Source organism: Pterocles gutturalis, unplaced genomic scaffold, assembly GCF_000699245.1.
Source record: "Pterocles gutturalis isolate BGI_N339 unplaced genomic scaffold, ASM69924v1 scaffold13576, whole genome shotgun sequence".
Classification (NCBI taxonomy): Eukaryota; Metazoa; Chordata; class Aves; order Pterocliformes; family Pteroclidae; genus Pterocles; species Pterocles gutturalis.
The window spans coordinates 1-25,957 of record NW_010103195.1 but is presented as its reverse complement, the minus strand read 5'-3'; the positions used below and the strand labels follow the sequence as shown (position 1 = coordinate 25,957).

Below are 25,957 nucleotides of genomic sequence, written 5' to 3'. Positions count from 1 at the left end.
CCTACAAACTAAAACATTAGTTTTCTTGAATGCCTACAGTATTTTACAGTACAGTTTACACCATCAGAATTTTTTGGGGAGAGGAAAAAGCATACTAGTATTTTGTTCAAACCTTCATCAACCTAGGTTAAATTCAGAATGGTAATCTCTTGTTCACATATGTACATATGTACAATGAAACCAGACAGTCTTACATATGTTTAACCATCTATAAAAGCCAATTAGAAAACTCAACTTCATGACACTGAATTGAAAAGCACTGCAACAAATTCAAGGCATATGAAGGGACGCCAAAGTTTTTTATTTAATGCCTATAAAAAAATTCCAGCACTTAAATTATATTCTTTTTATTGAAGGAATTGTCCATATGTAAAAGGATAACTCTATCAATTTAAGAACACCACCCCTCACAGTTTATTCTTTCCCCCTCTAAACATTGCATAGCCTCCTGTAGGTACTCACTCGAACAATGTGCACACCAGAACCTCTTCCGTCTGCAACACTCAAGGCAACACTACCCTGGCTGCCATGCAGATCCCTAGAGCTGCCATAGTGAAAGCTGCTAACTGCAGCATAATTGGAATTAAAGGACCTAGACAGCATGCTCTGAATAAAGAGGGGACAGATTTAACACAGAGATTAGTGCAGCATGCATAAACCACAAGACATGTTATACATAGACTAATACAAACATATTCCATTGTCATGCAAGATAAAAACCATGCAAGAACAGTACCACCGTGATGTATAAAACACAACTCAGTGACCCCTATTTACCTTTATTTACTGTAAATCAGCATGCAATCAGCAGTTAACATGCAGAATTACATGTAAATAAAGTCATTCAAATGTTCATGTGTCTGGAAAAACAACAAAGGTCCACAGCTTATAAAACTTTCTAAATTTTCATTAAATTTGCAACATATCAAATATGTTGTAGGAAGAGAAGCTGGCAAACACCTGTTGAAAACCATCTAATAACCAGTTGTTATTTTGTCTCAGTTTTCCCCCCCCTACTACTGGTACAGTACAAATAGAAATTTACACAGAGACAGATTTGACTGTTTGACTGGGTTTTCTTGCCATTACAATGCCCACAATGCATTCTAATAACACTTTATTCAAGAACGTGAACACGCCTCATTTAAAGAAAAAAGAGGCTCGAAAGACACTTTGGAGTCCACCCCTGTGCCACTGTAGGTACTCAGATAACAGGAGCTCAAGGACAGAAGTGGTTTGGCTTTGAGCTTCATTACCTTGCAAACCCGACCTCTGCAATATTGGCAAGGATAACAGAAAGAAACCATTAGTAGACATTACCACCTTGCCACCATACACTTTTGTAGTTGTAAGAACAAAACAAAGTAAAAAGACTGCACAAAAGAAGAAAAGGGAAATCCTCCCTGTGCCAATTGACAAGCAAAGAAAGTGACAAAGACCCATGAAAAACTACGATCATAGTAAAAGATATACCACAAAGCATAAACCCCAGCAAAATTAAAAGGTTTTGTTTTTTTATGAAGTTTCAAATTTTTCAAAAAAAAAAAAAGTTCAAATTACTATGATACTGCAGCAACCCTTACATGAATAAATACATTTTGATGTTTGTTGACTACATATACTAACCTGATTTTGAAAACAGTCACTAGTCCTCAGGCAGACATTTCCTCTTTCATACTAACTTTATCTTGGGAAACTAAAACTAGTTTAATAATCAAAGTCATATGCCTCTGCATATTCACACTCCCCAAACGCTCTGGTAGCACAGTCATTGGAAACTCCCTTGCAAAACAGTATTTACCCACAATACTTGGCTTTTCTTGGACAAGGCTCTTGGATAACCTTTCACTCAACAGCATAGTGAGCTTTCTTTGTGCTCCTCTTCTACACTGACCCTGTTCTCTAATCAATGGATTTTTCAGGCTTCCAGACAAGCCTCCAGAGGGTTACCCCATCTTAGGAGGGGAAGGCTGTACTCAGCATTCAAGTCTCTCCTTACTAAACATTCAGTCTGAGCTTACTGCTCCTCCAAGTTTCAGGCCAAATGCCCAGATGAAAATGCCAAAGCCAGTTTTCCTTAGCTCTTTAGTGCCTCAAAGCATCTTCTTACAACCCTTCTCAAAATTGTCTCTATAATTAGTGGGGTGGCCTTCATTCTCCAAGTGTACAGGCACTAACTTCCTGAAGTTTGCTTACAGGAAGCTCCTCTCAGAGGCTCCTATATCTCTCCATCTTCTGTAAGTGGCAAAGAGACAGATAAAAACAGAAAGAATGCATGGTCAGAGTAGAAAGTTATCTTCTGAAAGATAACAGACCATCTTACTATAAAGATCCCTAGATTCACTAGAGTCACTCTTCAGTTAGAAGAACACAAACAGATGGTTAACAAGTAGTGACAATCTAAATCCAGATTTATATTTATAACCCAAGACAGATCTGCAATAGGAGGTAGAATTTTCCTAAAATTTGTAGAGACATGAAGTTGTCCATGAGGAATTAAGATTTCAGTTAACTCAGTTCAGTGATCTTCAAGGTGATTACATAGCCTGAGAGTTTTATTCAACAGTTTATAAAATCTCCTTTCCTTGTAGAGACTTTTTCTGAAGTACAAAAAATGATTGTGCAATTGATAGGGAAGATATAGGAAGTACTGCAAACACCACTTCTTCTCTACGTTGGGCACAGCCTCTCAACAATAAATCAGAAGGAAATCACAAGTACAGACTGTATAGAATAAATACTATTTAAAATTACACGGAGTTCTATGAATGTTTTAGTTTAACACAAGAAGAAATTCCTAGTGACAAATCTAGAAGTATTTTTCCTCTCCCTATTTTTAGCTGTAAATAGAGAAACTGAGGCATTTAAAGGGTGAAGAGTATTCCTCTTAATTTTGCCTCTAAACATGAGCACAATGAAGATTGTACATTTCCTTGTGAGATTCCTGAAAACTGTTGCACCAGAGAAGACACGTTTGGAAATCTGAATATGCAGATGCTGCTAAACACACAGATTTTTTCTCCAATTTATTAAAAATTAAATATGGAATAAATGTAAGGTCTAAACTTCAGATTAAATGTGAATGTTAATTCCAAGTACCAACTCCATTCTCCACCTGATTTGCTGCAGCGTTTTAGGGCATAATAGCATGCAAAATGGTAATTCAAGTACTTGAGGCTTGAGAAGTGTCTTTTCAGTTACTCTGAACTGATACATACTAAACAATATACGTGCCATGTTCCACTATACTTTTGTGAAAGCTAAGTTTACTAGAAATCAGCTATTCAACCATGAAGAACAAAAATTAAAAGCTATAATACATCAACAAAAATACCTATGTACAAAGTTAAAAAAAAAAATCAGCATATAAATCAGGATTTATAGTCAAAATCAGCCTCTAACCAAATCAGTTTAAATGCAGGCAGCTAGTAGCATGGTTTTGGGGTTTACTTACATTCTTTTTGAATGCTAAGAATCAAGATATATTCTCCATTTTGCAGCTTACAAGAGAATTAACAATTTCAGATTTCAAAAGGCTGTCTTTTGGGAACTAAAGTGCCTTAACACATTTACTTATATGCAAGACAATAAATATTCACTATCTAAGATTCTTTAGAAAAATTTGCTGCTTTAAGCCTTCTGGAATTAAAGCACACAAGCAAAAAAAACCAAAAAAACAAAAAAAAAACAAAAAAAACCCCAAAAAGCATTGTTTGAAATCTGACAGAATTCTATCAAGATACCAGTTTAATACAAAGAAGTTAAACATTATGAAACTATTCTTCAGTCATGAGAGAGGAAAAAAAAGCATGAATTCAGGTTGCTGATTCTGCAAAAAATATCTTCAATAAGTGACAGCATTCCTATTGAAGAGTTACATATGGAAATTTACATACAATTTAAATTCTACTGTCATAAAATGTTTGCAGTCAGAATTTTTGTTGTTTACATTCCAAATGCACAAGAATTTTATTCCTTTTAAAATGTGATGCATTGACTTCTGAACTCCATAAAATATAATTGTAACACACTGATGGTTCAGTATTCCACTCAAAATGGTAAAAAAACCCCTAAAATCAAAATACAAAACTGACAACTACTGAAAAAACAGCATTCCTGTAATTTAACATTGTCCAAATACTCTTCAGGCTATGATCTTATAAACACTTAAGCACCTCATTTTATGTGTGCACAGACCCCTTGCAGTTACTTTCCTTGACATACTGAAGCAAGTTTAACTTGGAGAAAATCTGAGGTTGTATCAATTAAAATATTTTTGCATGTTAGGTATGTAGCATAAAAAATGAATTCAAGAAAAGCTTTCAAACTTTAAGACTGCAATTCTATATCAATATGAAAACACTTGGGCTTTTTTCTTTTTTATAAGGCACTGTATACTGTCAGCTTTGAGAATAAAACCAGCTATTCTGATTTCTGAATTGCAAAGTACGAGTCAAACTTAAGGACCTCTTCTCTGAAAGCTCTGCCATTTTAGATAAATAGTAGACAAAGTAGAATAAATAGAAGACTTAATTACAGATTAAACTAGAATTGAAAGCAAACACAGACCTGATGAACTCCGACGAGATCCACCACAAAAAACAAAAAGTAAGGAATGGACAGGGTCAGGCCCAGTAACTGTCTCTGCCTACTCAGCGCATAGAAGTGTAACAGATATTTATTACATTTACAGAAATGTAACTGTTGCAGATATTTATTATTGTAATTTATGGATGGGAAATGACCACACAATAAAATGTGTGTGACACTAGGTTTTTGTTGTTGTCTTTGTTTTTGTTTTTTTTTTTTTTCTTTTTTTCACATAGACATTATTTCTGTTTAAATTCCTAAATTACAACTTTCAATAAGACTACTGCAACATATCAGGTAGTAAAATTGGCAAGTCATGGGTCACAGTCAAAAAGGAAAATATGCTGAAAAATATTACTGTTCTTAAAAACTCACTTGTGCACTAAATTTATGAGGTTGGGGGTGGTGCAGAATTGACTGCATGCTTTCCAACAGTTTATAACCACTAGAGAGCAGCTTGACATTTAAGTAAGCTCTTTTCTCTATCCGACAATAAAATATGCTTTGCATCAGGTAAGCAAATTGTTTCTCCTGAATATATGCAAAATTTCTGTTTACAAATGGTCTCATGAACTGTTTTCACCTTCCTTCAACCAGATGGATAATTTTAGTTGATCAGTGTACACCCCCTTACAGCTTGTGAAAGGATTACAAATGCTGGCTACTTGGCTGGAATCCATTGTTAATAATTTCTTTGGACTTAAAACTATGCTGTATCTCTTCCTCATGCAAATTAAACTCTTGAAAGTTTATTTTCCTATCTATATCAGGTAAAAAGGGCTAAAAAATAAAACACTAACTAGCTTCTCCATCTGTCCAACAAGCAGAAACTGTTTATTTAAGTGGGTTCATCCCTCCCTCTGTCTCTCCCTCCAATTAGTAAATTTTATAAAAACAAAAACCAAATACTTCAGGAGTTTAGCAAAAAGGAAAAAAACCCAAAACACAACAAAACCAAGCCCCCAAACCCCATTACACTCTCTTTCCTAATAAGCACAGCATAGAAATAATAAACATGACTTAATTCAATAACAGACTCAGAAGAATCACAGCAACGGTTAATGCTATTAACCCGTACTGTTGTGTGTAACCACAGGCAAGAAGATATGAACTAAACATTCATCATAAAGCTTAATTTTGTACACCTGGTTTTGTCAATGTTGGGTCTTATGCTTTAAAAAAAGAAACACCATTTTAAATCCATGGAAGCTTTGTCAAAGCAATTTTGAATAAATATTCCTTAAACGAGCTCTGTAGTTGAACTTGTTCCTTAAATGCTTGATTCTTCAATGAGTTCTGCAATTACTGAATTTTTTTCAGACTTCAAAACACTTCAGAAGTCTGGTTTGTAGATTAAGCCCCCTGCCAAGCTAGTTTTAAATTACAAACAGAAATACGGAAATCATTATTTTAAAAGAACAATTAAATATCCAGTAAATTCCTAGAATTTATCGTATTTGCCAGCTGCTGTATAGGATCTTATCTACATTTCTCACAGTTCAAATTTTTCTTTTTAAGTCAGTCATATCCCAGAGAATATAAAGTAGACAATTATATATACATTAATTTTTAAACCCACAACTAAGTCTCAGAGTGCTAAGTAAAAGCTACTTTGAAATGCTCCCAAGACCAGAGCAAAAGAAACACGCACATACAAAACAGTCTTCTAAGATCTGTTAAATTAGATGCACAGCTAAAAACTCAATAGCAGTTATTCCATATCACTCTAGTAGGAAACAAAAATTAAGGTTTACCTATAAAGCATGATAGAAAGTACGGACAGATATAAAGGGAATCAAGCCAGCCAATCAATTTCATTTCAGTAAAGGTGACTACACTGCTGCAGTACCTGAACAGGTATCACTAGTGTATTAAACATTGTTCCTAACATGTCAAATGTAGACAATATAAGAACGAGCTATAAACAACCTGCACTAGCAGTGCACTGAAGTTTTATTTCCCTCTGCATTCAGAGATTGATGGGATTTTTGCTTCTTTGTTATTTCATGCAAGATTCGATATGTGCATCCAGGAGAATGAAAGGTCAGAGAACACACCTTTCACTAGGACTGGAATATGGTGAGGTTTGTGACATGGGACAACAGGTCCCCACACTACAGCACAGTACTGTGAAAGCCTTTATAATAATACTTTATGTTGTATGTGACTCAAACTGGATCAGAACAACAAGTGCAGCTATTAAGCAGGCTTCTTAAAAAAAAAACCAAACCCTCATCCCTTTCCATTACGAGAAGTTATGCAACTTGTATACAACAAAATGTATTTTGGGGGCTTTACTCACTTTCCCTCCAAGATAACAGGATCAGGCTAGTGACATTCCACCCCTTATTTAAGGATGATATTTTAAACTGGTTTAGCTGGACAGCATAGATTCCACTCTTTCAATCTCTATTCAAATTCTTTAAAGACATATAATTTTTCAGCTCTACCTATCAGGTCAAATTCTTAATAGCATTTACAGTACATAAAGAATGTTGTTCATCATCTCTAGTTATATCAAAACATCCTGTGATTTCCTGAAATGAAAAAGATTTTTAAGTGTTCTCATCTCACAGCAACAAATAACTTATTCAACAAACCGCCAGATACCCAACTTCAAAAGACAACTGGGCTCGGAGGCAAATACATGTTAAATATGTATTTTGAATTCTTCAGCAACTGAAGCTGTAGACCTATAGTTCCAAACAGATTTTACTGATTTTCTTTTCCTTGTTCTTACAGGGAAGAAATAGGAGGAAAAAGGTAGAACACAAAGATCAAGAATTGTAGGGGTATATTTTACTACAACACAAATATAATGCTACAATAAAAATTACCTGTTCTAGAAGAGCTGGCCTTGCAGTCCAGCAGGACAATGTGACATTATTTAATGTATTCTAAAGTAATTAGACTAAGCTGGCAAGTGTGATATAAAAACAACAGAGTTTTTTTTTTTAATTTGGGGGAAAAGTTAATTCACGGTTTACCATTTGACTGCTTTTGAGATATTCATCACAAGAATGTCTATTCTTTTTAAGGCAGTATCAGAAGTATTTTTCACTAGTAATTAAAAGCAGTTCAAAACACAGAGTATTTAGCTTATTCCATATCCAGGTAACAGAAAGATAGATAGTTTTAAAATTATTATTTTTACCTTTTCTAGCTTTTTAGCCTCAATATGCCGCAGCACCTGTTCCCTCCAGTCATGAGGGACTTTACTTTTTCCCGGAGGGTCTAATAAAGAGTGCTCAGAGTTAACCCTTGGGTTGGATCTCTTTGAAGGGCTAGTCCGGGAGTAATTGAAGTCACTAACTGACATAGTTCTTTCTGGTATTTCATTCACCGATGGCCGAGCACTCTGTGGTCGGGGTACATTTGGACCATCAATGCTGTATGTCCTGGCAGAAAGAGGTCTCTGTTGCGCAGACATTACTGGTGGAGCTCTTCCCATTGAATGCAAATCTCTGTATGTTAAATAGTCCCCTTCAGGAACCTGTGTCCGCCTTGAAGGTCCGGTATCCCCAACATTTATAGAAGCGGTAGAAGATACACTGCTCTGCCTTTGCAGAGTGTGTCTGGTTGCTCCTGGGAGCAGTCTGTCATTTGGTGGAATAGCCCACATATCTACATGTCTCCCAGCCATCCGTTGATGAGTGTTATACACAGCGCTGGCTCGGACATTGTTATGATTGGAGAAATTCATATTGGCAGAATGCTTTACATAGGTGGGGGTTTCTGTACTGTCAGACCTAAGCAGACGAGAAGGAGGCAAGCTGCCTTGTTCAACTTGGGTATTTTGTTTCTGGGGCCACAAGGTGTCTTTCGCTGTTGCACTGCTGCTGTACTGAATATTATACTGGGGAGCGCAGAACATCTGTGCACCACTTGTCACTGATCCTCTCACTACATCAGCACCTTCAGGATTGTGATTTGAGTCGAACTTGAACATGGTTTTTGTAGAAGATGCTAAATCAGATGATGATGACAACCCAGGAAAAACCTGCAAAGGCTGATCATACAGAAGAGTAGCAGATTTGCTTCGGACTATGTTTTTTCCTTCTGCACTATCAGACGCTGATTTTACCACTGAGTTTGACTGTTGAGATGCATTCTCATTGACAATATCGTAGATTTTCAGACCACCAGTATCCATACTGGTGATGCTGTGAGATTTCATCACAGGACCAGTTCTCTGTGGGGACAAATCTTCAGTGCTCCTCGAAACAGGCAGCTCAGCAGAATTGCCATCAACTGTAGTGCTTTTTGTTAGTTTGTCTTTACTGGGAGACTGTACTGCTTCCTCAGGATGTCCATTGACTTTACTCATAGGATATTTATTTCCATTTTCCAAGTGCTCACTTTCTTTATTTGTGTTGTTATTCAAAAAGCCCTTTACTGAAATTATTTCCTGTGTTTGTAACCTTTCTATAGGAACTGGCACCGCCTCTTCACTAACCAGTTTATTGATATTCATGTTTATTTGGTCTAACTTGTGAGACGACTCTGTAGGAGTGCTTAGATCAACACATTTTCCTATCAGGCCTAATCTTTCTTCAATGCTTAATTCATATTCAGACAAATTTGTAACCTTCTCTTGCACATTTATTTTTTCTTCTACTTTAATGCTCAATTCATCTCCATTTTGCAAAAGATTATTCAAATTTTCATCTTCTTGCCTAGAAAAAGAGATGCTCTTAAAAGAAATTCCAAAAGCAACCCATGTATTGTATTCCTTTAAGAACTGTTTTACACAGAATAATCATTAACAGACAACACAGCCATACTGTACACGCAAAACAGGACAAAGACCAATACACAACAGGATTTATGATTTGCTGTCTTACCATTACAGAAATATACTATATAGAGGGCTCATTTTGACAACGTTTGTGTCAGCTGACTTCAGAAGTTTGTTTAAATTCAACAGTTATTACTAAAGACAGTTTTAAAGTGTCAAAAAGTACAAAGTGTCAATAGCTCATTTTTTAAAATCAAATACTTGCAATTTCTATGACACTTGTGGACAAACATCTTGTTTCTGTTGGCAATTTTAAAAAAACTAACTAATTAAAACCTCAAAAAGATTAGCAACCTCTAAGTCCATTCTTTATAAGTTTCTAAAAGCCTTTTATAGTTATGTTAGTAATCAAACTGATCTTCAAAATTATTCAAACAAAAACATAGAGCTTTTAAAATCGTGTATTGAAGTATTCTGCAGGGATAACAAATTGTAAGGATGAAATTATTATGCCCTACTATTAAAACAGATGGGAACCATGTCTTGTATACTAAAATTAGCCTCTAAATTTTATTGTCCTTTTTCTTTTTTAAAGATAACTATTCCATTATTTAACCTTTTTAAAAAAACATTAAAATTCAAATTATTTTGTGAATGATTCATGAATTCAGGAATGGACATATAATTTTAAAGATTAAGTAACATTTTTCTATTCTATTTGCTCACCAGTGTTATACAGTATCTTACAAACCTGATCTTGGTTAAAACAGCAGCATGTGTTTCTTTGACTGGAGAACAGAGAGAAATATCTTGACTACTATCAGTATTTAAGGAAACAGAATCAGACATTCGAGATGGAGAGGAACAGTTGCTGTTATTTTGATTGCTATTGTGGGTAGCTTCATCTGATAAGGAATCAGCATCTTTTGAATCATCTGAAATAAAAATTTACCAATTTAGTTACAGACACATCTGTTTAATAGCCCCTTAATGTGTACATGTTACGGTATATAGAAATTGGCTCTGGTTCTTTAGTAATTCTTACTACTGGAAACTAAAATGCAAGCAATCACCTTAGCAAATTTCATTTAAACTTACAAAAGACTGTTGGAAATAGTTCCTTTTTTTTTTTACATATTTGGCTCAAGGCAAACAGCCCTCAGCTGTTAATAAGATTTAACTTACTTTATTCCAAGTTTCCTTGGCATAAGCTAGTGCTACATTATGTAATATCTCCCCAAAATATCTATCAAATAATATTTCTGTTTTTGCAATGATTTCAAAGTTTTGAATTACATGAGTCTACTAGCCCCTATGAAAATGAAGTACACTGCTTCACACGTAGGATTTTGGACGTGTACACAGTTCCTGATTTTGAACATTATTTCATTGTTAAATAGCTATTTATTAGACCAAGCATGCTAGAGAGACCTAGATCACTGAATAAGCTCTGTATAGTTTCATAAACGTAAAAAACCAGGAAAGAAAATTGTTCTTCTACAGAGTTGGAATCCAATGCATTCCCAGGATGAGCAGATCACTTAGGACAACATTTTCAGAGTAATTTACACCCGTGCACACTGAATTCTTGCATAATGTATGTATACTTACACACTATATCCATATAAAAGTAATTTCTCTTTGGCACTTCAAGACAGCCATGATTTTGATACGAGTGTACAAATACATTTAAATTTTTGCTTCAAGATACAGTTACAGGAGCAAAAAGCACATATTTTGTGAAACTAATGGCTATTTCCAGAAACAAGAAAGAAGTTTTGACTTTGGTCAGGCATACCTGAAGACAGCATTGATAAACACCAATCTTTTCACCTGCATGTGATCCTCAGCTGACTCTTCCTGCTACCTCTGTGTGGTAAAACCACATCACCCCCACTAAATCTTACCCTTTTACATCTAATGGCCAGAAAAGCCTCTGGTCCTGGAAAGTACTGGTCTAGGCTATCATATGAAGCAAAATACAATTTGCTCTCCAACTTTTAGATGGTGTTTTCTCTGAATCCTATGTCATTGCTTACTCTTAAGGAAATGGTTACCCAGACCAAAGTGATATTTTGGAGAATATAAAACTTAGGTAACTAGAACAATGTTCTAAAGTTTCCTGTTAGAGGAAAGAAGAAAAATAAAAGAGTAAAGTGACTCTGGAGAAAGAGTTGCCACAAGAGAAGTTCATTCTTAAACCTTAGGAAGAGAGTGCAGTTTCTCTGAGAAATTTAAACAAGTGATATTGCTGCCTACTGCAGCAATAATCAAGAAAATCTGGGGGACAGAGGAAATATGTAATATTTCCAAGGTAAATGCCCCTTTTTGCAATCCTTTTCTCAAGCATATAAAGAGTGTCTTCAAGCTAACAGTCACCCAAAACACAGGCATCTCCTTTCCTCCTCTGCTTTTAAACTGATGTCAAGAATCAAGAAAATTAGGATGTCAACACAGCTTTCTCTACCACACACTCAAGTATAAGATATTGCAGATTTTTCTTCTGTTTTCATTGCTTTACTAGAGAATTGATCATCTTTCTTTTAAAATCTACAAGTTAAATCTTTTACATAATTTAATTCGAAAAACTAGTCACTTTGAGTAAAGAAATTATCAGAATCACACAACACTTCTACTGTTTTTTATGGTGTCTAACCTTTTTTGTTATTGCTAAGAGCCACCACTTTCGGTTGGTTTATGGATGTTTCTATCAGCGGTGGTCGCATTTCTGCCATTTTCATCTCTTCATCAGAGGACAGTTCTTCTGACTCCTGCTAAAGAAAAAACAATTTTATGCTGTGCATTTTAAAGAACTGCTTAAAGGTTAAGTAAATAGTACGTAAACTGTCACCCACTGAACAACAAGAGGAAAAAATAAACAAGCAACATAACATAGGCATAATATAACAACTGTGTGGTGCATTTGTAGTGCAAATTAAATGAATTTAGTAATATTTGCCATTGAATTGTCTTTAAGAAGCAGCACATGCAGACTTACATTGTCACCAATGAAGGCTGTAAGAATGACACTCAAACCAGTAACTTCAGCTGCAAAAACCTACTTGAAGCAAGGAGACGCACCCTCTGTTCCACCATTGCAGAGAACCTCCAGCTGAGTTCAAGTCAGAAAGTTACCACTGAACCCGCCAACACCCCAGACTGACTCGCTGGGTATTGGTTTTGCAGAAAAGAGCTCAAACTGGAACAGATATAGAGCAGCATGACCAAGACAATCTTAGCAATGGAGAGCTATGCTGTGAGAAAAGACTGAAAGAGTTTGGCTTGCCTAGTCTAGCAAAAAAACAGCAAGTGTAGCTTGGGCCTGTATCTTTAAATTTACATTGAGGGGAAATTCCAAAAGGAAGAGACTTTGTTTAACTTCAAGAACAATGGCAACCAAATAAAGCAATGCTGATTACGTTTAAGGTAGAAATCTCTAGTTCCTAACCATCAGATGGAGTTCAATACGCTTATGAAAGACAGTAACTGACAAAGCTGCTGCAAGAGCAGCCATGCGACTGATTCAGTATCCTACTGTCAGCCCTATATTCCTATCATATTCAAAAACCAACTCTTTCCAGCAATATATTGAAGGAAAAAAACCCCTTCATTCCCTAAAGCAGAAACTTCTTTCTAGTAAACATGTTTCCTATTACAAATGCTACAAAATCCATGTAGCAGATTGCAAAAATAGTCCGTCAATGTTCACTTTTTCTTACAAGTTTCAAAACAATGTGTGGAACCTACCTTTCCCATGACACTAACTACTGACCAGTTCTTTGGACTGCAGGGAGAACAAACCTGACTGAGATGTATAAAATAAGCTCTGATAGATTTAATTAAAAATAAAAAATAAAAATACCTCTGTTTTTTTCTGCAATTGGAACAGACCACCTCTTCATTACCTCTACCACATTGCCTTTCCTCTTGGATATGACATACAATGAATGTTGAAATGAAAAACTTACATGCATACAAAGTTTAAATATTGGGATTCAACTGCAACAGTTACCAGCCCTTCTATTACATGGAAGTAAGGAATTCACCATCCCTGATCCACTACACACTATGGCCTAATTTACTTCCTGGCATACAGCCAGCTACAAAGAATTGCTGTCACTATCATTAGACAACTAATATGATTTTCTGAAATTAAGTTATTAAACTAAAGAAAAATGTCAAAACCAGTATTTCTGGAAAGCATGCAAAAGCAGGAACATGCTAGTGGGGAAATAGCCAGCAACAGCCATAACTGTTTGTCATTAAATCCCTTCAGCAAAAGTACGATATGGATATGTTCCACGGCTTACAGAACACAGGCAAAAATAATCTGCTTGTGAAACTATGAAAGAAGCTTTTTACAGGTCGTGACTGGCAACTGATCAAGTGACAAGCTCCAAAATTTGTCATAAGCCTGACAAATTCTAAATAAACGAATACATGGCGTTTGTGAGAGAAATGTACAAAGAATTTAGAAGTTTAAGATGTCTGACTCTTTATAAGAGGTAAATACAATCCAAGTCGTATTCATGACAGCCCACTAATAAACACAGAGGAACACATATTTTTAATCCCACCTTCCACTTCTTATTTAAAATGAATATCCATATTTACTTGAATATACAAGTTTTTGACTGGTCCCACTAAACAGATATTTTGTCATCTCAGTGACAATTAAAACCAATCATTTAATGAAGAACTGCTAATCAAGCAAAACCTGTAAAATTCTGAGTCTTTTCACAGTTTGACACTTAGATCAACTTTTAATGGAGTTGCTTTTTTTTTCTTTAAATGCATTATCTTTCATTATGAACTTACTAGCTATTTCAACTTTTACTTAATATAATCTGAAGTGAGAAAAACATTCCATTGCAAACCATCTGTATTTACAGCACTTATGGATGGCAGTTTTCTGCTATTGTCAACATAAATTTTCATTTCCCAGAGTAACAAATTCAATACAACAGCAGCACAATTCTTTGGCTGCTATGATGTTCAATCGCAATGCCATACCTCAAGCGTGTCTTCATGGTTGACAATTGTTTTCGTGTTCTGCAAGGTTTTAACAAGTGCAGCCATCTGTGAATTTGTGCTGCTGTGTTCAGCTTCTGCTTCAGTAGGCTTCTGTGCTGAATATTGCTTTCTCTCATCTGTTTTGTTCTTTATTGAAGCAATTTCTAAAGTCTACAGGATTAAGAACATTAGCAGAAAGAACATCCTGAAAGGTTTTCAATAACATATGATAGTTAGAGTTAACATTACGTATTTTGGGAAACTATGGAATATAAAATCTGAGCCTCAAAATTCAAAGTATGAAATGCACCAGGTATGAAATGCTGAGAAATCTCTGCAATTACTGAGGTACAGTTCCTACCCTTTGCCAATCACTTTGGCTGTCCTGCTTTTTGGGGCCAATTTGTACCATTAAATTTACAGTTAAATAAAAAAAAAGACAAGAATATCTACAATGAGACATGTCAGCACCAAAAAGTAGTCTTATCACCTATCATGCTACATCAACCTGTTAGAGACACCCAACTCCTACGCCAACTTGCTATGATTGCCTTCCCAACTTATAATGTAAAACCTCCAGTCACAAGGACAGCAGTGAGATCCTCAGACATTGTCCTGAATTTCATTGTGAAGTCTGGCAGATAAAAGAAGATCAGAGAATGACAAAGATGCCAACCTCCAGAAACTAAAGAAGCCAGCTCCTTAACACAGCCATAGCCTGTATTTGCCTGAGAATCCAGTGAATTCCCATGATCTTAGTATCAAGGGAAAATTGCTACTGAAAACAAGACATTTATTACAGACTTCTTTAGACAGTGAAGAGTTAAGTTCTGTTTTTTAATCTGACCATTTTTCTTACTAAAGTATTAGTGGGAAGGAAAAAGAGAATTAAAAGGAATCAGTGACACTCTAGATCTTTGGAAGTTCTTACAAAGTCAGAAGAGAATTATCTCTAACCTTTACCCCCACATCTTTTACAGAAACAGTCTGGCCTTCTCGTTTTGACTCCTTGGCAATGTCTTCAGTAGCTTCTTCATCCTTTAGCCTATGTACAATTGTCTGGACTGTTTTGACCATATTTTTCAGTTCATCAGGATATGGAGTTGGATATCTTTTCAGGTTGCCTTCCTGTGTAACAAAAAGCAGTAATGTTCTACATTTAATTAAATACCATAATTAAAACATTAGCTTTAAAACAGACAATTAATTAGGACAAAACCTTGAACAATCTCCGATCTCCACTCTTCTGTTTGAGTCTACCTGTATTGATGCAGGTTTATAAAACCCAACAAGATTATGAATCACTTCCCCTTGCCCCAAAAATAGCAAGCAGGAAGAATTATGACATAACTTACTTAAAGAAAAATCAGGATTAATCACTGTTTCCCCACTATCCTTCTCCACAGCACCAACAGTCAGGTGGTCTCCTAGCTATGTCCTACATGGCCTTACATCAGCTGAGAGTTTTCCCCTTTTGCTTCACTTTAAATTATCTGCACCCCACTGTGTTCTCCCCACCCCCCCCAAAAAAACCAAAACACCAAAACCACCCCCCCAACATGGTATTTTATCCTGTCAGATACTCTTAACTGATAACCAAAGACTTGATTTCTTCAGCAGAGTGAAATCCACAGCCGAAGGATGGGTTTCAGGGATGAGGATAAGACAGAAGGAAGCACCAAGTATTCAAAAATAAATACTAACCCGAGGTGGTGCCTCTCTCTCGTCTTTGTCTTCATCACACTCAAATGCCACCTGAGCACGCTGCTTCCGCTGTTCCTCCCACAGAGATGGATTGAAACTTTCATTATCAGATATGAACATAACTAAGAAAAAAAAATATACTCTCATAAGGATAACATGCATTATGCAAAATAAAAATCCTCTTTTTCTTTCTCTTGGATGGGATTGGTGTGCTTTTATAGGCATTCTTAAGAGACTAGCAACACCATTAATTGAAGACTAGCTGCACTGTTACTGCTTTATGAACCTTGCTGCATTTTCATAATAGCAATGTCCCTATCTGTAAAGTAAAATACTCCATACATACAGCTGTACAGCAGTCTTAACAGTCACACTTGAAAATTTTCAGCAGAACTCTGCTGTAAAGTTGTTTTATCAATATATCTGTAAAAATATGAAAATATGTGTTTATAAATGTGTGCATATAAATGTAAGTTATACTAATATAGATCTATATAGCCTGACTTCAGTGAGGTGGTCTCATTGAGCATGTAAAAGAACATTCATCTGATTTAATTAAAATTTAAAAATGAAGAATAACAATGACTTAGTGACAAACAAAAACTTGCATTATTATGAATTCTGAAAAAAACCCTAAGCATCTAAAACTTAAGGTAAACACGTCATTTTACAGAAGTTATACAAATAACAGGAGATTTACAAAGTATTTCTTGCTTAATTTTATAAGAGAGAAAAAAATCTTTCGGGTACCCACTGTCTCTTATTCTCGCAAGTCTCCATGCCTTGTGCTACATCAGCCAGGTTCTTTAGCATGCCATATAGTCCAATAAATCTGCCACCACCACCTCCCCAGCAAATGTATATCCTTTGCTAGCAATGCCAAGATTGTTCATTTTAACTACTTCTATATCGGAAAATACTGAATTATAAGGCTCAACAAATGCATTGGAGTATTTGTTACTCTGCATTTATTGGGTAAATTTACAATTTTAACACACCTGAAAATATTCTAATAGACTTCACTATCACCAAAACTGTTCCTGACCAAAAAAACAACTTAATAAAGAATGTTTTAAAATGGAATTTTTAAAAACACTCTCTATTGAACTTTAATCCTTCCATTTGGAACAACCACCTCAGAGGCAGGTATTCTGTCAACTTGAGCCAAACAAGCAGCCCTTTTACACGGAAAGACGCCCTGGCACTTGGGTAAAAAAAGTTCAAATGGAGAGAATGCTTTCAGGAGCAACCTTGACCTCTAGTGAATCTCCAAATTATTTTTTAATTCTCACATTCTATCAGAGGTATTGCAGATGCATTATTTGCATTACAAGGCACTAAAATGATGCACAATTTACTGGTTTTGCTGATATTTTTGATGACTCAGTATACCAGACACTTCTGCCACGGAACACAAAACGTTGACACTTGTCAGTTTTCAATTATTTCCACTGATATGTGCCCCCCCCTCCCCCCCCCCCCCACTTCTGCTAAAGCAGCATATTTGCCTGCAGGAGAAAGAAAGTAGAGAAGTAAAGAGATTTAACTCTCTTTCCGTAACTCCTGATGGGGTTACTCATGCAACATTACATATTTTCTTAACTATTTCACAAGTGTGCAGAAATAACTTTCTGGCAAGGTTTTAATATTTTGGGCCTAACTTTTTATAAAATAGTTCACACTAAATGTGAGCAAAATGCTTTTTTTTTCTGGACTGATTTTTTTTTTGTTTTAAAATAAAACACAGAATGCTATGTGCTTTTCCAAAAATATGTACTCAGTAATGTAGGAAACATTTTGTCTAACATTCTGTTAAAATAGTTAGTCTGAAGCAGACACTTGCTAAGGAGAATTTAACCCCGAACCATTAAGCTCTGCCAGAATGCAACAGAGTGTCACACTACGAAGTGGCAACCAAGGCAGAATGTGATCCTGCCAGTCCACTCCTCACTTTGCTCACTGACACAGTTTCACCTAGAATTTACCTACAAGTAGATCACATTAGGTTACTGTTCGCATTCTTCAGATGTAGATTCTTCATCACTTACAAGTTTACTTCAAACTTGTATTTAGGTATTATCTAGTGAAAATCCTATTAGCTGGACAGTCTTTCCATTATTATTTTCAAAAGTGGGCATTCTGACAGGGTATTTCAGATATTCTTACCATCCTCGGTCCTTGGTTGCTGGGGGAACATGTAATTTGTAAGCACTGTTTTCTGTGTGTCAGGGTCAACTTCTTTTTGAAGAGGGATAAGTGGTTTAGACTAGCAAGTAAATGAAAGAAGGATATGTTGAGACTATATACAAAAAAGCAAATATGATCTACATATCACAGAGCATGCCTGCCTCTTAACTTTGAAGACTAAACCATTTTTTTAAACCATTTATCCTCTGAATAACTTTCACAAGATGAAGTTATTAACATGTCTGTCTTTGATTGACAATTGGCTTGGACTGAGAACTGAAGCTCAGAAACAGCTTTAAGAGAAAAGCAAACACTGGATATTCAAAAAAATAGCCCAGTTCCTTGCTAGGACTTACTACTACCCCAGAGCAGGCTGATCTGGAATACACAGATAAATCTGGCTAATTAAGCTGCAGATAATCATACAAAGAGAAAAAATTTTGTACTTGGTTTTTCATATTGACACCAGATTGAACATATCCCACCCCTTACACAAAAGGGCAGGGATTTCTTGAAACTACTGTATTAGTAAAAATGCTTTCATTATACTACATTGGAGGCTAGTAGATTTCTGGCAGCTCTGTACACCTTAATGCCCTTCAGGAAAGCAGCATAGTACAGAGGGCTTCAATACATAGCAAAAATACCAGCCACAAGCACATGAGTTACTGCTTTATAGCTTGAAACTTGGACAGTCACAGAGCTCAAAGGACTGGCTAGAAACCTAGCTCAAAAAAACCTGATGCTAAGTTTCCCCAGTGGTACAGCTGTGGAAAAACAGCATGCTATGCACTTAAGTACTAGCTTATCAAGCACTAACTCACCTGTGTAAACAAGCCTGAATTAAGAAAAACAAAACCAAAAACCCCAACAACTGCTAAATTGCATTTCCTAACAGTACAGAACTTTGCTAAAAGTATGAAAGTCTCCAAAGACAGGAAGGATCAGGGTTGTTCATTTCAGGAGAACCAACATAGTAATGTCAAGGAAATATTGATGTATATATACAGTACAAGGTCTCCTTATTTAACAGATGGCTCTGTACTTGTCAATTCTATTAGGACTAAAGTCAATCATCTATTTTTAATTTTTAAAAAGTTCACCTGATTGTCTGATAGCCACATAGCAGTGAGCTGTTGCAGTTTTGTAAAGGTAAATGGCAAATTCTTCAGTCTGTAAATTACAACAAGAATTTATGTAAGTACACTTATCAACACCGTTAACACTGTTAAGAAACAATCCTGCGTTAGCTGGTAAAAATGTTTAAAAAGGGCATTTACAGATATAGTTAAGTTGACAGCTGAAAGGCAATGCCATTTAATTGAGATGCAAAGTTATACCTGGAATTTTAAAAAAAGGCAAACAAAAATGGACTTCTGCCCAGCTTAGCAAGCAGCTTTAAAGAAGTGAAAATGTAACTTGAATTTAAGTACAAGGACTTGCATACACTTTTAAAGAGAGTTGATGTGAATTAATTAATCTGAATCCTCAGCATTTTCTTTCAATATACAGGCATGCCAATTAAGAAAAAAGTGCTACACCTGAAAACTGCTGGTTTTTGCCATGATAAATACGTGGGAAAGGGGCTGCCCAGGATACGGGAACCTCTGGTATTAACGGATAAATCAAGCTACAGATGGAGTACAGAGATGCTGGACTGGCAGAACAGGAGGGAGAGCTCAGTTAGACCTATGTCTCCCAACATACTTCAATTCTACAAATTGACAATTCCTAAGAGAGAAATGTTTTTCCAGTTTTTAATGACCCGCTCTAATAAAACACAACTCTCTTTTTTACCTTCCCCAGTACATTCAAGTGTTTTACACTGTTCTGTGGTACTGTCTCGTGTCCTCTGTATGCAATACAGGAAGCTATTAACTTTTAATGAAGAATCAAAAGTTTTATTAAACTAAGCAAACTAATTCCCCAGAAAAATACATGCTAACAATCATGAATGTATTGAAGCTGTGCTTCAATGTATGTGCCATGTGCCAAGTAATTAAAATAAAGACAGCTTAATACAATGGAGCTGCAAGATTCAGAACACAACAACAGTACATTAAATACACGCATCTCAGTCAGCTAGCTGTGTGTGAGATAAGGATAGACAGTATAAAATATTCATAACAATATATCTATAGTATGATTGCATTTTATACAACTTTTACTTGAATAAATGCATTCACAAACCTATTGTCACTCAGATTGATGACTTTTAATTTCTGCATATCACCCATTTCTTCAGGGAGAAATTCAAGCTTATTAGAATGCAGAAATAAGACTGTTACATGCTTCCAGTTCCCAATCTGAAAAAAAACCCAAAATAATTAATTCATCTTCACAATGCTAAATACGTAAATTTTTACCGTTTTAAAACAATTAATACTACAGCTTTTTGCCTGTAAAATATACTTAGATTTATTATTATATATTAAAATGTTTTTTAGTTTCAATACACTAGCAACAAATTTTTACTTGCTTAAAAAAAAATCAGAATTTCATTATTTGAAAACCTGTATATTTGTACACATCCTCCTTTAAAAACATACACAAAGAAAATCTACTCAAGAATTATTAACTTGCTATCCAAAAGTTTTACAGACTATACAGTTTGAAATACATTTTAAAATTCATTTTACAGTTTTGTAATTAAATACATACCTCTGATGGCAGCTGTGTTAAAAAGTTATGATCTGCAGCAAATGTCCTTATATTACAGAGCTGCCCAATAGAGGAAGGCAATGTTTCAATCTCATTGAAACTGCAGTCCAGTTCTTCTACTGATATTAACCTGCAAAAATAATAAAAAATTATTCCTCTATACAGGTTAATTCATAGAATATTAATTGAATATCACTATTAACTACAAATCTCAGGTTAATTCAAAATAAAACTCTGAAACACAAGGGAATTAAAATCCAAGAAAAATCCTTTATTAATTGCCTAAAATGTATTTTTTGGGGTTCTTGTTTGTTAGTTGATTGCAGGGTTTTTGCTTGGGTTTTTTTGGGGTTTGTTTTGGTCTGTTTTTAAGTCTCCACTACACTGTCCTTGTAAGAAAGTATTCAGTGAAAACATTCAGAATGGAGCAGACCATAGCCAAACAGGAGTTGAGTGCAGCTTCTAAACAAGAAAATAATTTCAACAGTTACAGACACTGAACCTAAGAATTTGGCAGTAAGGAAGTATTTTGTAAATTCTGACAACAAAAGGTAACTTACATTAATTATAACAGGATAAAGGAAATTGGAACCAACATCCTTCATTTGTATAGCACTTAATTCTGAACCAATTATTTTTGCTGTCATTCATGTGTTTTAAATTAAAATGTTGAACACTAAATTATACATTAAAAACCTGCTGATGAACAGGTGAAAAGTCTCCTTATAAGATAAAAAGATAAACTTGCATGTCCAGATTCACTTTTTATAAGCTTTTTGATAGTGGTTCAATTATTTGTAGTATTTACCACAGCCATATTACTGCCAAAAAACAGTTTCAGGCAGCTGACTGCCTCTTTAAACAGATTGTTTTCTTTCACATTCAATTTTTCTTTTATAGATTGGTGACTGCATTAATAAGTGAGAAACATAGGTCTTCTGCTATTAAATAATACATAAAGAACATACGTGCTGCAAACTAGAAGATATGAAAGCACTTTTTGTAAATTTTATTAGGACGTTAACATGTAGAAGAAATTAAATCACGTAGCTGTAAAAATTTCCAAAAGAGGAACCATTGATATAGAAACATGTGCAGAAAAGGAATTCAACCTCATATTCAGATGAACTACCTACCCTCCTATGGAGTCTGGCAAATAAATTAACTGGTTTTCATCAATTTTAAGTGTTGTTACCTTCTTCAGGGAACCTGTAATAAAACAAACAAGTAAATCAAAAAGGACATTTGAGTTCATTAAGCTTAGTTTTAATTTTAAATTAAGGGGAAAAAAAACTATGGGTAAGCAGACACATCTTCTGTATTCCCTGCCATGCTTATAAGTGGTATCTGCCTCAGGAAACAGGCAGATGAGCTTACAGAACAGGTTTGCCAGCTTACCATGTGCCAGCCATGGTGAGGGGAAGCAGAAAAAAAAAAAGTTTTCATCCATTTACGAACTACCGTAAAAAGTCAAAAACGCTCCAAAACAAATATAAATTTTATTAATTCAGCTACACATTACAGCTTTATCCAAACTGGCTCTTTTAATCAATTGAAACTTAGATCTAAAATGCTATTTGTCTATTTTCAAGTATTTTATGTCTAAACTGTAAGCTTTTAAGGGCATGAATTAACTGAAAATACAAACCAATAGACTCCGGCAGTTGCTGAAGTGAATTGCTGGATAACAGTAGGTCTTGCAGGCTTTCACAACCTGAAACACCTTCTTCAACTACTTCAATGTTGTTTTTGGAAACATCCAAGTAGGTTAGTTGTTTTAAAGTGCCTATGAACTACAAGCAAAATAATGCATTCCAGAAAGTACAAGTTCAAAACAAAAAATCCAGCAGATACAACAACAAACTGGTCTCTCAAGTGTAATACCAGAGGAAAAGAGAAAACCCATTTACTGTGCTGAAAAACAATTTTATGCCAAGTATTCGAACTTCACAATGAAATTTTTTCTGCAGTTACACACGGTTGATGTTTTTTCCACATACGCAGACATACCACAGTAATTTTGCAGGTCTCTAAAGTAAGCCTGCTGCAAATTCAATGGTTTGATCAGTTACTGTCCATCAAGTACCTGAAGCTTTAGAAGAGACTTCAGACAGCAGTATATAATGTAAGGACATCTTTAGGTTCCTGTAAAGTCTTTTAATGCTTCTTTTTGCCTTTTGTGTAAAACTGCATCCTATTTAACCTTAGAAACAACAACAATGAATCCCTAATTGTACTAAACTGAAGAAACAAGCCAAAATTCCAAGCACAAATACAGGCTGGGTGGAGAACAGATAGAGAGCAGCTCTGAGGAGAAGGACTTGGGGGTACTGGTGGATGAGAAGCTGAACATGAGCCAGCAGTGTGCGCTTGCAGCCCAGAAAGCCAACCGTGTCCTGGGCTGCATCAAAAGAAGCATTAGCAGCAGGTCGAAGGAGGTGATTCTCCCCCTCTACTCTGCTCTCGTGAGACCCCACCTGGAGTACTGTGTTCAGATGTGGGGCCCTCAACATGAGAAGGAAATGGACCTGTTGGTGTGAGTCCAGAGGAGAGCCATACAGATCGTCAGAGGGCTGGAGCACCTCCCCTGTGAGGACAGGCTGAGAGAGTTGGGGTTGTTCAGCCTGGAGAAAAGAAGGCTCTGAGGAGACTTAATAGCAGCCTTCCAGTACCTGAAGAGGGCTACAGGAGAGATGGGGAGGCACTCTTTATCAGGGAGTGTAGTGAGAGGACAAGGGGTAATGGGTATAAGCTGAAAGAGGGCAGATTTAGACTAGATATTAGGAAGAAATTTTTCACTGTGAGGGTGCTGAGGCACTGGCACAGGTTGCCCAGGGAAGTTGTGGATGCCCCATCCCTGGAGGCGTTCAAGGCCAGCTTGTATGATGCTTTGAGCAGCCTGGTCTAGTGGAGGGGGTCCCTGACCATGGCAGGGGGGTTGGAACTCGATGATCTATAAGGCCCTTTCCAACCCAAACCATCCTATGATTCTATGATTCTATAAATATGAGCTTGTATTACCTTTCTGTATGAAACAAGAGTAAGCTTGAGGATTTGTGTACTCTACTAAAATCTTCACAGGGAAGATGCAGTCACTTACACAAATACAGTTTTACTTATACTGTGAAGTAGAAATGTCTAATACATTCACTCCTTCAAGGAAGAACGAGCTGAAGTGAGGAAAGACAGCAGAGAAGAGTACCGATAGGCAAGAAAGCCTCACATTGGAAGACTGCTAGTGATTTAAGCCAGAAAACAGACCAGCTGCTTTCCAAATACTCATTTACTAGCTTACTAGAACATAAGCAGAGGTTCACAAGTACTGCAATACAGGTCAGCTTGGACCCCACGTAATTCTGAGAGATGTCGGGAACTCAGATGAAGTCTACAGAACATTTTCTCAGGACCTGGGCATGCTCCCTGTACATATGGCACCTGCCTAGGCATTGCATGCTTTACAGCTGTGACCAGTAAAAATTCATACATCGTATTTATCCCGTTAATCCCTGTCTGCTATCTAACACATAATTATCCCTTTTTGGAAGAACTAGTCAACCCTAAAGTTGATCCAGGAATTGATCTAGGATTTTTACCCCTTTCATGGATTGGAACATAATTTTTAGATGAGAGGTATATAACTTTCAATGAAAGAAAAGCTATGTACCCAACTCTCATGATCAGTGACAATTTCTAAGTAGACTCATTAAACATTGAGTAGCGTTTAGCCTTTTGGCTTTAAGTAAAATTAAAATTACATTGCAACTTGAACATATATGATAGGTGACAAAGCACATAGCACTGTAAATGAAAATATTACATGTTTAGCATAGTAAAAAGACTTACCCCTGGAATAAGTGTCAGTCTATTACCATCCATCCAAAATTCCTTTAACCCACTCAGTTGTTCAAGTACTTCAGGCTGTAAAGGGAAGCCATTTTTTAAAAACTTCATACAGATAATAGTGAAAGGCAAAAACAACTTCAGTGATTCATCTATTGCAACTTTAAGTAATGTCTTATTATAGCTGTTATATACACTTGTTTCACTGGGTGATCAAAGAAAACCCAGATAATTCAGGGTCTAAACACCCTTAAATTCCATCAACTCAGAAGATCAGTTTTTCAAAAACCACAAAGATTTTGTGGTTGAAGTGAAAACAATTCTTAATTTTCTACCAGCGAAGGGTGCATCTGCAAGATACAAGCAAACCAATCCAGCCACAAAGTGAAGAGCAGGATTGTGATTCTATTACAACTTATTGCTAGAAGTATCTTACGTATCAGGGAAAGACCACTTCTTGAAAACATCCATGTTGTAAATGCTTTCCTATTTAAACTTCCCTCCTGGGAAAGTAATACAAAACAGGTGCTACTGAACCTTAACAACTATGACCAAGTTCAGTCAAACATAGAACTATATTTTGTTAATTGTAATATTCCTGCATAAGCTGCAGTCCTGACTCCCAATAATTCATTTTCCAGGAGAGACATCTTAACTGAAGACTACCTTTCAGAGAGATCTTTATCCAAAAAAAGCAGTTTCAATCTTTTTGTGCTTTTGTCAGAAGATCTTAATAAGTTACCAGTAGTTGACTGGGAGAGATGAAGCAATCAGTCAAAAATATACACAAACAGGTAATTTTGCTTAGTTCCTGGCTGTTACGGCTTAACGTGGGCCTGGACACATTTGTTTAAGGCTCCCACATGAATACCTACCCTATAATGAGAATATAGCAGTAATGGTACTGGCTATAAGTGTAATAATACTAATGAACAATTCTTTAAATACACTTCCCTACTTGCCAAACCATAGAATTAGGCAAGTGTTCGGCTCTGCATGATCTGCTGGTGGCACATAAAGGCTTGTCTTTACTATATGGCAGGTCAGTATGTTCCACTTTACTTCTATTTCAGTTCTTTTATCCAGGAAAGTACTTGTAGAAGCAGAAAGATGTTAAGTGATTGTAAATATAACACGTATTTGTCTATGAGATAATGAACAGGAAACAAGTTGATCCATGATGAAGGAAATATCTGAGCACCTGTCTTGGTGTCAGGACCACCA

General features: G+C 35.9%; 1 protein-coding gene across 1 annotated transcript in view; it reads right to left on the bottom strand.

The window, feature by feature from the left end:
• The window catches only part of ERBB2IP (erbb2 interacting protein), a gene marked incomplete at both ends in the record, with an annotated part of 29,182 nt that extends 4,371 nt beyond the window's left edge, over positions 1-24,811 (bottom strand). Inside the window, 14 exons of the mRNA XM_010086614.1 lie at positions 463-606; positions 7,745-9,266; positions 10,080-10,263; positions 11,985-12,102; positions 14,342-14,512; positions 15,299-15,469; positions 16,046-16,167; positions 18,212-18,311; positions 19,336-19,405; positions 20,423-20,538; positions 20,894-21,023; positions 22,030-22,102; positions 22,542-22,686; positions 24,737-24,811. Coding sequence (XP_010084916.1) covers positions 463-606; positions 7,745-9,266; positions 10,080-10,263; positions 11,985-12,102; positions 14,342-14,512; positions 15,299-15,469; positions 16,046-16,167; positions 18,212-18,311; positions 19,336-19,405; positions 20,423-20,538; positions 20,894-21,023; positions 22,030-22,102; positions 22,542-22,686; positions 24,737-24,811 — 3,141 coding nt within the window. The remainder of the gene's footprint in view (positions 1-462; positions 607-7,744; positions 9,267-10,079; positions 10,264-11,984; positions 12,103-14,341; positions 14,513-15,298; positions 15,470-16,045; positions 16,168-18,211; positions 18,312-19,335; positions 19,406-20,422; positions 20,539-20,893; positions 21,024-22,029; positions 22,103-22,541; positions 22,687-24,736) is intronic.
• Between the last annotated feature and the right edge of the window lie 1,146 nt (positions 24,812-25,957).